Here is a 13,732-nt window from a genome sequence, read left to right on the forward strand (position 1 = left end):
TTATTTGTGCTAACAACGCTGAGAATCTGTGAAACTCGATTTCCCACAAATGTTTTTAGAGAGTTTGGATCCTTTTGTAACCAACCAAGGACAATTGAGGAATCGGTCCACATGAATAATTTATATGGAAAATTTTCGTCTTTTAATAAATTTCGGAATAGCTTAGTGAGCAAAAGAGCCCCACATAATTCTAATTTTGGTACGGTAGTTCTCTTTAGAGGTGCAACCTTTGTCTTTGCTACTAACAGATTACTACTGATTTTACCCTCTTGGTCTTCAGTTCTCATAAAAATCATACCGCAATAAGCCTTCTCTGAGGCATCACAAAACCCATGTATTTGTATACGGTAGCTAGGGGTAAACTCTATCCATCTAGGAATTTTTACTGCGGATATATATGGCAAATTTTCTGCAAACAAATTCCATTTGGTAAGAATTTCTGAAGAAACCACTTCGTCCCATTCGCATTATGCTTTCCATAATTCTTGCATTAGAATTTTGGCACTCACCACAATTGGCCCTACCCATCCTAGCGGGTCAAACAATCTAGCAATTACTGATAGAATTTTTCTTTTTGTGGTGTACGGTGAAATTTCGATTGGATCTAGAATATAGTAGAAATAGTCATCCTTGGTATTCCAGCGGATCCCCAAAGTCTTCATTGTACTCGAATCATCAAACCTCAAAAAATCTTCATCCAGAAGATCCTCCCGGGGCAAATCTGTAAGTAGAAATCTTTCATTTGCGGTGATGTTCTTCATAGGAAATGTTGTGTCTTCACTCAACTTCTGTAAAGTCCGTATGACCAAAAAGGGGCGCAATTAACTCGGTACATCTTCTGAATGCCGCCCGTAAAGACAAATTTGTAGTATCGCCAACCTAAAACAATTTTCATTAAATCATTCTGAAGTGTTGGACCTTGATGTAGCACGTCATTCAAAGAAAACCCACTAGATGTTTTCTTCGATGCGTTAAAGACCACTCTTAATTTAGTCGTTTTACTCTACGGGCGGATAACCGCATGATGTGGGAGATAAAACGAGTATTGTTTTTCACTTTTATTTTCAAAGTGCTGCACTGCATTCATATGATCAAAATCTATATATTCTTGAAGATCTTTTGAATACTCAATTTTTAATTCGGGGGATTTCTCAAGTGTTTTCTCCATTCGGTAGTACTGCGCAAGGGCCATATTCCTCGACATTCTGTCGTTTTAATAAAACAAATTAAAACAATAATATTTGTATAAGATGCCGGACAACGTGCCAGCGGAAAAAGAGGTTATGTTTGCCTCTACTATGTTACCGTTTAACATAAAGGCACATAACTTGGCCGTGGAGTGGAAAAATTGGAGCAAACAATTTAAGATCTACTTATTGGCTTCTAATTTAGATTTGCAGTCCGATAAGAGAGAGGTGGCGTTATTGTTGCACAATATGGGACCGCAGTGCCTCGAGATTTTTAATTCATTTAATGAGGAGATCGACACTATTAAATATGAGAACTTACTAAAAAGGTTTGAACTACATTTTATACCGAAGGTAAATTTGGCCATGGAACGACATACGTTTTTTACCCGCCGACAAAAAACGGAGGAGTCAATAGTTCAGTACGCAACAGCCTTGGAAAATCTAAGTAACACCTGTGGTTTTGGCACACTAAGACAAAGTCTTGTCAAAGATATTTTTATTTGCGGCCTGTCCGATAGTTACAAAAATGTAAAAGAAAGATTATTGAGTGAAGGCTCAATAGAATGGTCAAGAGCTTTGGAAATTGCCAAGAGTATGGAAATGGCAAAAGAAAATATGGCCAGCATACATGGTGAAAAAACAGAAGACTCGATGATAGCAGCCCTACAACATAGAAAAAAGAAATACAACCATACGTATCAACAAAAACAACAACATAAACCAATACAACAATATGATAAGTCGGTGTTATGTAAAAAATGTGGTCAAACACACAAAAATAAATGTCCAGCAGAGGGCGCAGTTTGTCATGCATGCGGAAAAGCAAACCATTATGCAAAAATGTGTTTTCTAAAATCCTATGGTAAAAAGCAACAACCAAAGAAGTTTGTCAAAAAGATTGGTGAAAATGAAAACTCGGATGAAGAAAATCGCTTAATGAAGTAATCACCAACGAGGGGATAAACAACAACAACAAACAAATGACTAACAACAACATATGCAATGTCAACATCGATGTAAATGGTAAAAACGTAGTTTGCCAGGTGGATACCGGAGCTCAGGCGAATTTGATGTCCATCAACACTGTCAACAATTTGGATATTCGTAAGGTCGATTATAAGGTATATAATAATATATATATTTTTAGTGGTGAAAGGATACCGGTTGTTGGAAAAATTTTCACGGAATTTTCTTTTAATAAAATAGTTTATGAAACTTATTTTTATATTGTTAACATGAAGTGTAACAATATTATAGGTTTAGAAATGGCCTCGAAAATGAATTTAATCAAAAGAGTCAATACAATAAATTGTGAAACCATTTTGGAAAAATATAAAGATATGTTTCAAGGTTTAGGATGTCTTAAAGAGAAATGTCATTTACAGCTTAAAGAAAATTGTTAGCCGGTTATTGACCCACCGCGTCGTGTACCATTTAGCCTTCACAAGCCTTTAAAGGAAGAAATTGAAAGGATGAAAAAATTAAAAGTAATTGTTGAGGTTAAAGAGCCTACAGACTGGGTAAACTCAGTCGTGTTAGTCACAAAGGCAAATGGTAGTCTACGATTGTGTTTAGATCCACGTAATCTTAATAAGGTAATAAATAGGCCTAGATTCGATTTTCCTACAATTGACGAGTATAAGTCTCGTATGAGTGGTTCCAATATTTTTAGTCGATTAGATGCAAATTCTGGGTTCTGGATGGTTCAGCTAGATGAGGAATCATCTAGATTGTGAACATTTAACACTCCGTTCGGGATGTATCGGTTTTACGTCTGCCGTTTGGCATTAGCTCAGCACCTGAAATATTTCATGGTGAAATGGTTAGACTTTTTGGTGATATATCAGGATTAGTGATATATATGGACGATTTTTTGATCCATGCACCAAATGTTGATAAACATAATGAAATTTTGAATAAAGTTCTGGAAAGAGGCAAGTTGGTAGGCTTGAAATTTAACAAGAAAAAATCAATTTTTTTAAAGCAGGAAATTAAGTTTATTGGACACATTTTTAGTGGGAGTGGTGTAAGACCAGATGAAGGACGAATAGAACCTATTTTGGCAATGCCAGTACCAACAAATAAACAAGAATTACAACGGTTCTTGGGTATGATTACCTATTTAGGACCTTTTGTAGATAATTTGTCGTCTAAAAATAAGCATTTGAGAGATCTTTTGAAAGATGATGCAGTCTGGTGTTGGAATAATGAACAACAAATTGAATTTGAAAATTTAAAAACAGAAATCACCAAAGCCCCAGTTTTAACGTATTATGATACGGACAAGCCGTTAACGCTATCAGTTGATGCGTCTAAATATGCAGTAGGCGCAGTTATTATGCATGGTAACAACCCAATAGCATATGCATCTGCATCATTGACAGAAAGTCAAATAAATTACGCGCAGATTGAAAATGAATTATTTGCCATTTTGTTTGGGTGCACACGTTTCCATCAGTACATATATGGAAGAAATGTGACTGTTAAAACAAATCACAAGCCTCTTGTCCCGTTATTCAAAAAACCTTTGTATAACATTTATACACATCTACAAAGATTTATGTTGAGATTATTATCATATAATTTTAGGATGTGATTTGTTCGAATTTGGTAAAAAGATTTACTTGATAGTTGTTGATTATTACTCAAAATTTTTTGAAATTGAACTTTTAAGTTCTGGTTATTCATCCGTAAATGTGATAACTAAATTAAAATCAGTTTTTGCTAGATACGGAATTCCAACAATTTTAATTTCAGATACGGCCGCCCTTTAACTCGAAAGAATTTAAAATTTTTGTCTTGATTGGGGTATCGAAAATATAACGTCAAGTCCCTACTTACCACGATCTAACGGTCTTGCAGAAAGATCTATTCAGACGATAAAAAATATTCTGTATAAATGTAAAGACTCTGGTTCAGATCCATACGTATCTTTATTACAATATCGTACAACATCAAAGAACAATATGCCAAGTCCTGCAGAATTGCTTATGAGCAGGAAACTACGCACTAAATTACCATCAGTTACGGATAATTTAAAACCGAAATTGGTAAATCGGAAAAAATTAAATGAATTTTTAAAACAAAAACAATTAAGATCATCTGAAAATTACAATAGAAATTCAGTTATTTTAAAGCCAATTGATATAGGTGAACAAATATATTTCAAGACAAATCCAAAATCAGTTTGGTTTAAAGGTAAAATTTTGAAAAAATGTAAGGAACTAAGATCATTTTTGATAGAGGATGAAAAGGGTGTAGTATACAGAAGAAATAGGCAACACATAATGAAGACAACAGCTGGGAAATCCAATAATTTTATGAATAAATCTATGAAAAAACATAAATTTGATCATAGTAATAATGAAAATATTTATTTTGATTTTAATGTTAGTAATGATAATTATAACAATAATTCAATGATAAATAATGAAAATAATATGAATCAAAATGAAAATGTAAATAATGAAAACATTTCTAATAATGATAATAATGAATTTTATACATCAAAATATGGTAGAAAAATAAAACCGCCTAATAGGCTAAATTTGTAAAAAAAAAATATTTTTAAGTATTATATATATTATATACATTTATTTAAAAACAGGGGGATGTTACATATATAGTAATATATATCATGAGGATACTCTTCTTTAAATGGAAGCCGTACAATGTATTTACCGTCTGATCGACGCACTGTAGTTTTTTCGTAAAATTCTTTACAATATATATCATTCTCTGCTTCTAAACATAAATTTTCTGACAAATACCACCCGAATTGGGATTCTCTGGCTTCGAGACAATTTAATACGTTTGCTTTTATACCCGATAAATTTATAAGGGGCAAGTAGTCGCTTCCAATTATCATGTCGATGCTAGCTGGCTTGTAAAAATATGGGTCTGCAGGATTAAGACCTCTTATTTCCCTTAGATTTTTTATTTTAATAGGCCTCGAGGCAAGAAATTTGATAATTTTGGCAGCACAACTGCTTGTATTCTGAGTTTAAAATCAGACACCCTAGATTTAAGGATAATAGAACATTTTCAGTTTGATTTTCCTACTACCGTTCCACCAAGTCCTGATATTTGAGAATTATGGCTTTCTAATGGTATGGAAAGATTCTGTTGAATTCGTGAGCAAATAAATGACTTCTCGGAATCTGCGTCTAGCAAAGCTCTAACCATAAAATATTCTCCAAATTGTTCTATGGTAACTAAGGCGTGGATAAAACTGTAGTCCCTTCATTACGTGAAAAGTGATTTAAAATATTATCTTCCTGTGGGCTGACTGTGGTAGCATTTGGTGATGATTGAGTATTAAAAGAGGAATTAGCACGCTGGGAGCCACTTGTGGTTGGCTTATCGTCCCTAGGAGGAAATTTTTGGGATTGATCTCGAGGTTCAATATTGTTATTAGGTTTATCAGGTTGGTCTATGTGTAGCATTGTGTTATGCTTCTTATCGCATTTGCCACATAAAATGGGACTTTGACACTTGGACTTAAAATGATTGGGCGATAGACAGTTGACGCAGTACTTGTTGGAGAATACATATTTAATTCTATCGTTCACTGATAATGCCTTAAAATTTTTACAAAAACGCAGGGGGTGATTTTGTTTGCAAATGAAATGATTGATTTCTTGAGGGATGGTTATCCTTATTATATGTTTTTTTCATATCAGAAACAGTTTCTAACATTTCTATTCTTTTGGAAAGATAATCCGACATGTCTTACCAAGTGGGCCAATTCTTATGGTCGGTTAAGGAATTTTCCCAAGATCGCATAGTTTCCTCAGGAAGCTTTGAAATACACAAATATATTAAAATTGCATCCCAATTCTCTGTAAGTTTGAGTGCCTCGAAAATTGCTAAACTCTCACTAATTACACTTTGCACATGACGAATGCATTTTGCATTTTCATTTTGAGTCGATTGTATTCCAAACATCTGCTTCATCTGTTGATGAGCTAGAATTCGTGGATTTTCAAATCCCAGGCCAAGTAAAAATTATCATCAACCAAATCAAACCTTTTCACTATTTGGTTGGCTTCCCCCCTCGTTTTGCTACGTAAGTGGTCACATAGTGGTAACTTTAATGCAAAGGATTGCTTATTTCTTACAACAAATATTTCAAGACTAACCGTTTTCCTTTTTCCCAATTGGTATACGCTGAAGTTGTTGCTGTTGTCTTGAGACAGCCTTCGGAATTCGTAGCCAATTTATCAAGTGGATAATATTAGTTTTTAATAAATATTCTATCTTCTCCCTTTTCCTTCTGTGTATTATTTTTACCACAATAGACAACTATGTTGTTGTTGTGTTGATACAGCTTTTATTTTCACACAAATTTAACAACAGAATTAAAAAAAAAAAAAATATTGCAAAAATTCAAAACAATTTGTTGTTGTTTTGCGACTACTTTTTTCTTTCTTTTTTGTCTTTTCCAGCGCACAAAATTTATCAAGTGGATAAAATAAATGTTTTATTTGCAGAAAATTAAACCACTAGTATATTGTTTTTGCTTTTTGCATTTACTTTATATCACTAAGAATGTTGTTGTTTATTTTTTTTGCATTTATTAGCAAATCTTTACCACCACCGTTCACTACTAAATTATGATTTATAATTATTTTGCAATTTGCTTTTGTTTCTGGATTGATACAAGGGGAACGTGTGGTAACAAAACACTGTAAGTGAGAATAGTATGTCAAATAGATTTCTATACTACTGCGTATGCCTACAAAGTTCCGTTATATTTCATCTTTGTTTAATAGTGATGGTACTTTTTGACGGAGATGGCCATATAATGAGAAATGGTACTTTTTATTACTCTAGTGGAGTTGTGAAGTTTGATTCTTGTTTTTCTTTCTTATTAATATTTTCCTTAGTACTTTGCAAATTAATCACTCTTTAATCAGAATAATAATAAAAAAAATCGCACATAATATAATTTATACACTGTACATACCCAGTCGTGTTTCTTTGTAAAGTGCACAATTTATGATGTTGAATATATGTGCTGATGATGGATTTTATTCTTCCTTCTTGTTTGGCTACACCTCCACGTTGTATGGATAACTTGTGCATGGAACCTGGAATGGAATCTTCTTCATAAGCTCGGGAAGCTTTAAAACATCCGATTGCATAACTAATGCGTGTTTTTTTTTTGTCATTCAAGTTGTTATAGTAGAAGAACAACTTATGTGTCAACTGATGATCTTCTTTTCACCAGTCCAATCAATTCCTAGCCTAATCTAGGAACGTTCGAAGGACCAAATGTTGGTGCCGGTAACTCCTTTGCCAATAAAAATCTTATTTTCTTCCAAAGAAAATGTGATACAAAAAAATCTTCAAGTTCCTTTTGAACTATAATATGTTTATTAAGAGCTTCTTGCTCGTTCCAAATTCAACTTACATCTCACTAAGCACTTAAAAATAAAAACAGTTATGTTGACTCACCTACACTGCGTTGACTCACCTACACTATAAGCTTGTATGTGTATTTTCTTATTTGAGCATGTGTTAGTTGATTATTTCTCAACTTGTAAAACGAAATCAACTCAGTTGCTGATCAGCATTTGTCGAAGTAAGATCTGTACGCGATTTTTTTAAAATTCACACCGAAATACAACAACAAAATTTTGAGAAAGCTGCATTTATTTAGGTGAATGAGAGAGCACAGCTGATAGTTTTTTATATATGAACTTTAATGTACGCTGTCTGTCAAAATACATAATATCAATTTGACAGTTAGTATATACTTTTAGTATGCAGTCATTTTATTAGTACAGGTTTATTTTGAGTTAAATTTTGTTCTCTGCTGCTTTACCAATACAAATGAATGTGTGACAATATGGTATGGGCAACACTGATATAAAAAGAAGTGGTTTCGTTATAAGAGGATTGTTAGGAGTAGGATTTTATTAGATTATTATTATATAGGAGGATAATATAAAGAATAATAAAATAATAATGATTAGGAGGAGAATAATAAAAGAAGGAGGGTAGGATACAGGAAGAGGATGATATGGAGAGGATATATTAGTATATGAGGAGTATGAGTAGGATGATGAATGGAGAGGAGATGGAGTAGATTAGGATATAGTAGATATTATTTTATTATTATTATTATATTATATTATTCTTATTATTATTATTATTATTATTTTATTATTATTATTATTATTATTATATTATTTTATATTATTATTATTATTATTTATTGTTATTGTTATGTTATTATTATTATTATTATTATTATTATTATTATTATTATTATTTATTATTATTCTATTTGTTGTTAACTTTTTGTTCTTTTATTAAATAAATTTATGTTGTTTTTGTATTTTTGATTTTTATTTTTTTTTAATTCTATTTCTATAGTGTTTTGTTGTTTTTATAATTTACAATCTTTGTTTTCCTTTTCAGTTTCTTTAATTTACAATGTTTTATTATACCCTCCACCACCATCAGTGGTGATAGAGGGTATATATAACTTTGTCATTCCGTGTGTAACACCAAGAAATATTCATCTGAGACCCAACAAAGTATATATATTCTGGGTCCTTATCAAATTCTGAGTCGATTTAGCTATGTCCGTCTGTCCGTCTGTCTGTGTAAAACACGCTCACGATAAAACGAAGCAATAGAGTTTAACCAAATTCACCCAAAATGTTCTTCATTTTCCTAAGTTGTTTGGTATAGAAAATGGGCAAAATCGGTTCACACCGGGAAAAGTTATGAATCAAAATTTAAAACAACCTCGAAAAAAATAAGCATTTTTTACACATTCTGATGTAATTTTCTCGAAAACTATGCAAGGTAATTCAATGAAAATCACCACACATTCGTTTCTACACAAGAGCTTGCTGAAAATTGCCAGAATCGGTCCACAATTTCATATACCTCCCATACAAAAGTACATATTCCCGGAAAATGGGTTTTTTGTTAATAACTTCCGTCAGAATGTTGATATCTTCACAAAATTTTACAAATTAAAATCTTATGTCAATAGAATTCATTCAGAGAAAAAATTTTCCCGATCGGTCCATAATTGGTCATAGCTCCCATACAAGGTCCCCTCCCGAAATCATTTAAACGCGCATAGCTCATTACTAAATTAAGATATCAATATAAAATTTGGTACAAGTATTGTTTATATGCACAGAAATGTTACTGTGAAAATTTTTTTCCCGATCGGTCCATAATTGCTCATAGCTCCCATACAAGGTCCCCTCCCGAAAATCACTTAAACGCGCATAGCTCATTACTAAATTAAGATATCCATATAAAATTTGGTACAAGTATTAGTCATATGCACAGAAATGTTACTGTGAAATTTTTTCCCGATCGGTAAATAATTGGTCATAGCTCCCATACAAGGTCCCCTCCCGAAAATCACTTAAACGCGCATAGCTCATTACTAAATTAAGATATCCATATAAAATTTGGTACAAGTATTAGTCATATGCACAGAAATGTTACTGTGAAATTTTTTCCCGATCGGTCCATAATTGGTCATAGCTCCCATACAAGGTCCCCTCCCGAAAATCACTTAAACGCGCATAACTCATTACTAAATTAAGATATTCATATAAAATTTAGTACAAGTATTGCCCATATGCATAGAAATATTACTGTGCAAGTTTTTTCCGATCGGTCCATAATTGGTCATAGCTCCCATACAAGGTCCCCTCCCGAAAATCACTTAAACGCACATAACTCATTACTAAATTAAGATAACCATATAAAATTTGATATACGTATTACTCATATGCACAGAAATATTACTGTGAAATTTGTTCCCGATCGGTCCATAGCTCCCATACAAGGTCCCCACCCGAAAATCACTTAAACGCGCATAACTCATTACTAAATTAAGATATTCATATAAAATTTGGTACAAGTATTGCCCATATGCATAGAAATATTACTGTGAAATTTGTTCCCGATCGGTCCATACTAGGTCGGTCATACTAGGTCCCCTCCAGAAAATCACTTAGATGAACAATATTCATTACCAAATAATGATATAGATACAGAATTTTGAAATTTTGTCTTTATATACATAATTGGTCATAGCTCCCATACAAGGTCCTTTTACGAAAATCTCTTAACGCACATTACTCATTACCAAATAAAGCTATACTAAATTACGATATAGATACAAAATTTTACTGAAATATAGCTTTTATGTACACAAATTTTGCTTAAAGAATTTTTTACGATCGGTCTATAATTGATCCTATCTCCCATACTAGGAACTGCCCCTAAAAGCGATTTAACCTTATTTAACTATTTGCATTATCAATTTGTGTAGAACAAAATTATATATATGTATGTATTTTCAAAATCCTTAAATCTTTCACACACATGCATACATGCAAATTATTAAATATTGCTAAGCACTATAAAAATATAAAAGAAAATGGCGTTTATAATGTTCAATAAATCTTGGAATTGTAATAGATCTAAGCTGTTTAAATCTTGGGATTTATCTATTTGAGACATGAGAAGACTTATTTGGACAAATATTTGATCAATTAGAAAAGTATTAATATAAAAGTAGCTGGTGGAGGGTATTTAAGATTCGGCTCAGCCGAATATAGCACTCTAACTTGTTTTTGTTTATTAATTGTTATAATTTGTGTATTTTACAATTCTTTTTATGCCTTTTGTTTTATTTAAAAAAGGACACAATTGTTTTTGTTATTGTTTTACAATTTGTTATTTTTCACTTTACTGCTTTCACTTGCAATGATCAATCTTACAAGATTTAGCTATACAAATAAGAAGTTACTTTTAGTACAAGTGAATAAATAACAAATAAATGAGAGTGTGTACCATACAATTGTGTTAATACTAAACATTCTGGCCCCCATGACTAGGTGCAGTTTACCAAAATATGAACAGGTCCATTTTGATGATTAAGTCTCCTCTTAGTTGCATAGGTTGGTGTGACTAGGATGTTGTGGTGACTTTGACAGAAATGGCATCCAGACGCCATATAAATGACGCCAATGTTTGGGTTTGTTGGTTGTTTGAATGCCATAACTGTAAGTATAAATGTTAGAACAATATTAGTGTATGTAAATAGCTAGGGGTTATATAAATTTGCAAACAAAACCACAATTTTTGTTATTGGCCAGGTGATGACTCCATTTTTTGTCTTGATGTCGATAACTCTACAGTTCTGGTCAGGTCCAAGGTAGGTTTTAATGACTCGGCCCATTTACCATTCGTTATGCGGCAAGTTGTTTCATGACAACCAGATTGTTGACTTTAACGTTGTCCCTCTGAATCTTCCATTTGTATCTGCGATGGAGTTGAACTAGGTACTCGGACTTCCATCTTTGGCAAAATGACTGGTAGATGACCTTTAAGCATTTCCAACGGTTGATGAGAGTTAGATTTTCACTGCTTACATCGGGTTCAGCTTGGGTCAATAATAGACTACCTCTGGGAGAGTATTCAGTTAAAGCTTTCTTACAATCCAATACTGTCTTAGATTTAATTCTATCACCTGATATCGCACAAATTGCCTTCTGGCTGTCGGTAAATATATTAAGCCCTGTGGGCGCCATATTTATTCTAATCCAATTTACACATTGCGTTATTGCTCGTACTTCTGCCTGGAAGCTTGTGTTATGATTAGGTAAACGGTGGTATATTTCTGTTTCTGGGTCTTCAATATAGAACCCCAGGCCCACTTTGTCCCCTAAGTTAGAGCCATCCGTGTAGCAACGGATTCCTACTGGTATTTGCTCTAATGTTCCGCTTGACCAAGACATTCTATCTGGCATTAGCGTTTCAAAGTTTCCGACCAGTTTTTGGCCAGTTCGCCTAAAGTAAAGAGCCGTTCGGCTGTAAGCGCCGCCTCATATCTTATATATGTTTCAATGGGTGGAATATCTAGCAACGTTTCCAGAGCCTTGGTTGAAGTAGTACACATGGCACCACTTATACCCAAGCAGCATGTACGCTGAACTCCCTGTAGTAGTTTGATATTACACTTTTTGTCCAAAGCAGTCCACCAGATTATTGAAGCATAAGCTAGAATTGGTCTAATTACACTTTTATAAAGCCAATTTGTCATAGTAGGACTAAGACCCCATTTCATGCCTATGGTTCTCCTACATATCGCCCAGCACCGATGTGCCTTGTTGATCCTATCCTCTATGTGGTGTCTCCATTTTAATTTCCGGTCAAGTATTACACCTAAGTACTTAACTTTGTCTGTCACCGGTATCTTCTTGCCCAAGAAGCAAGGTTCAGTATATGTAGACATTTTTGTCTTTCTTGTGAAAAGACAGATTTCCGTCTTCGCCGGGTTAACATTGAGGCCTCTCGGTTGAGCCCAGCTCAAGGCCGTATTCAGAGTCTCCTCAGCTCTTCTACACAAGTAATTTGGATCCTTTCCCTTTAAAAGTATTACGACATCGTCTGCATAGCAGACAGGTCTAAGTCCTCTCTCGGTTAGGGTCCTTAGGAGGCTATTAATCGTGGTAACCCAGAGTAAAGGTGACAAAATGCCACCCTGTGGTATACCGCGAAATACCTTTTTCCTGATAGTTATATCGTACATCTCGCAGCTTATTCATCTGTTCCTTAGCATGTATTTGATCCAGTTACGGAGCACCCGGTCAAAATAAAACTGGTCTAGGGATTGGATAAGGGTATCAGTGTGCACGTTATTGAAAGCGCCTTCGATGTCAATGCATACCGCCAGTGTATACAGTTTGCTATCGAAAGATTTACCTATGTAGTGGACAACTTCATTTAAAGCGGTTTCCACCGATCGTCCCTTTACATAAGCATGCTGCTTATATTTAAGGTCTTTGTATGGTATGCTGCTTTTAACCATGCTATCGACTATCCGTTCCAAGGTTTTAAGTAGGAAGGACGTAAGACTTATCGGTCGATAGGACTTAGGTGTCGCATAGCTAGGTTTCCCTGGTTTGGGTATAAATATTACCCTTGCATCCTGCCATTTAACTGGGGTATATGCCAATTTTAAGCATGCAGTGAATATCTGTGACAGATGTACGGAAACCAGTCCCGGCTCCATCTGCAAAAGTGCCGGGAAAATTCCATCCGGCCCTGCAGCTTTATAGGGAGCAAAGCCCCTTTAACCATGTCAGTTGTAATAACTATTTCCGTGTTACCCTCCCCCTCCTTCAATATCGGTTCATCTATGTTATTCGATATACCGGGTGGGAAATGAGAATCCATTAGGAGTTTCATTGTCTCCTCCATATCCTCAAGCCTCCTGCCCGTGTCATCGATCATAGATTCCTGTTGGACATGAGTTTTGGATAGGAATTTTTTTTATCTTCGATACGTCATTTACGCTATCTACCTGTTCACAGAAAAGTTTCCAGGAGTCTCGTTTGACTTTTCGAACGATTTTCTTATATTCACCAAGTTTATTACGATATTCATCCCAGTATACTGCGGTCTTTTTACGCCGCGCCCGGTTAAATAGTTTGCGAAGAGTCTTCCCAAGGTTCCGGATCTCCCCAGTTACCCAGGGTTTTTCCTGG

The 13,732-nt window shown here is 34.2% G+C and overlaps 1 protein-coding gene across 1 annotated transcript; it reads left to right on the forward strand.

Moving 5' to 3' along the window:
- Positions 1 to 1,250: 1,250 nt before the first annotated feature.
- On the forward strand, positions 1,251 to 2,135 carry LOC119601378. Its single transcript, XM_037952298.1, has one exon. It carries the CDS (start codon positions 1,251 to 1,253, stop codon positions 2,133 to 2,135), a length of 885 nt encoding a protein of 294 aa, XP_037808226.1.
- Positions 2,136 to 13,732: the final 11,597 nt, after the last annotated feature.

The sequence above is a fragment of the Lucilia sericata genome, unplaced genomic scaffold (assembly GCF_015586225.1).
Source record: "Lucilia sericata isolate MDLA Ls3-8-SP2 unplaced genomic scaffold, ASM1558622v1 Contig000160F_arrow, whole genome shotgun sequence".
NCBI lineage: Eukaryota > Metazoa > Arthropoda > Insecta > Diptera > Calliphoridae > Lucilia > Lucilia sericata.

Coding starts and splice junctions, on each gene's coding strand:
- LOC119601378 (XM_037952298.1), top strand. CDS start 1,251: ATGCCGGACAACGTGCCAGCGGAAAAAGAGGTTATGTTTGCCTCTACT.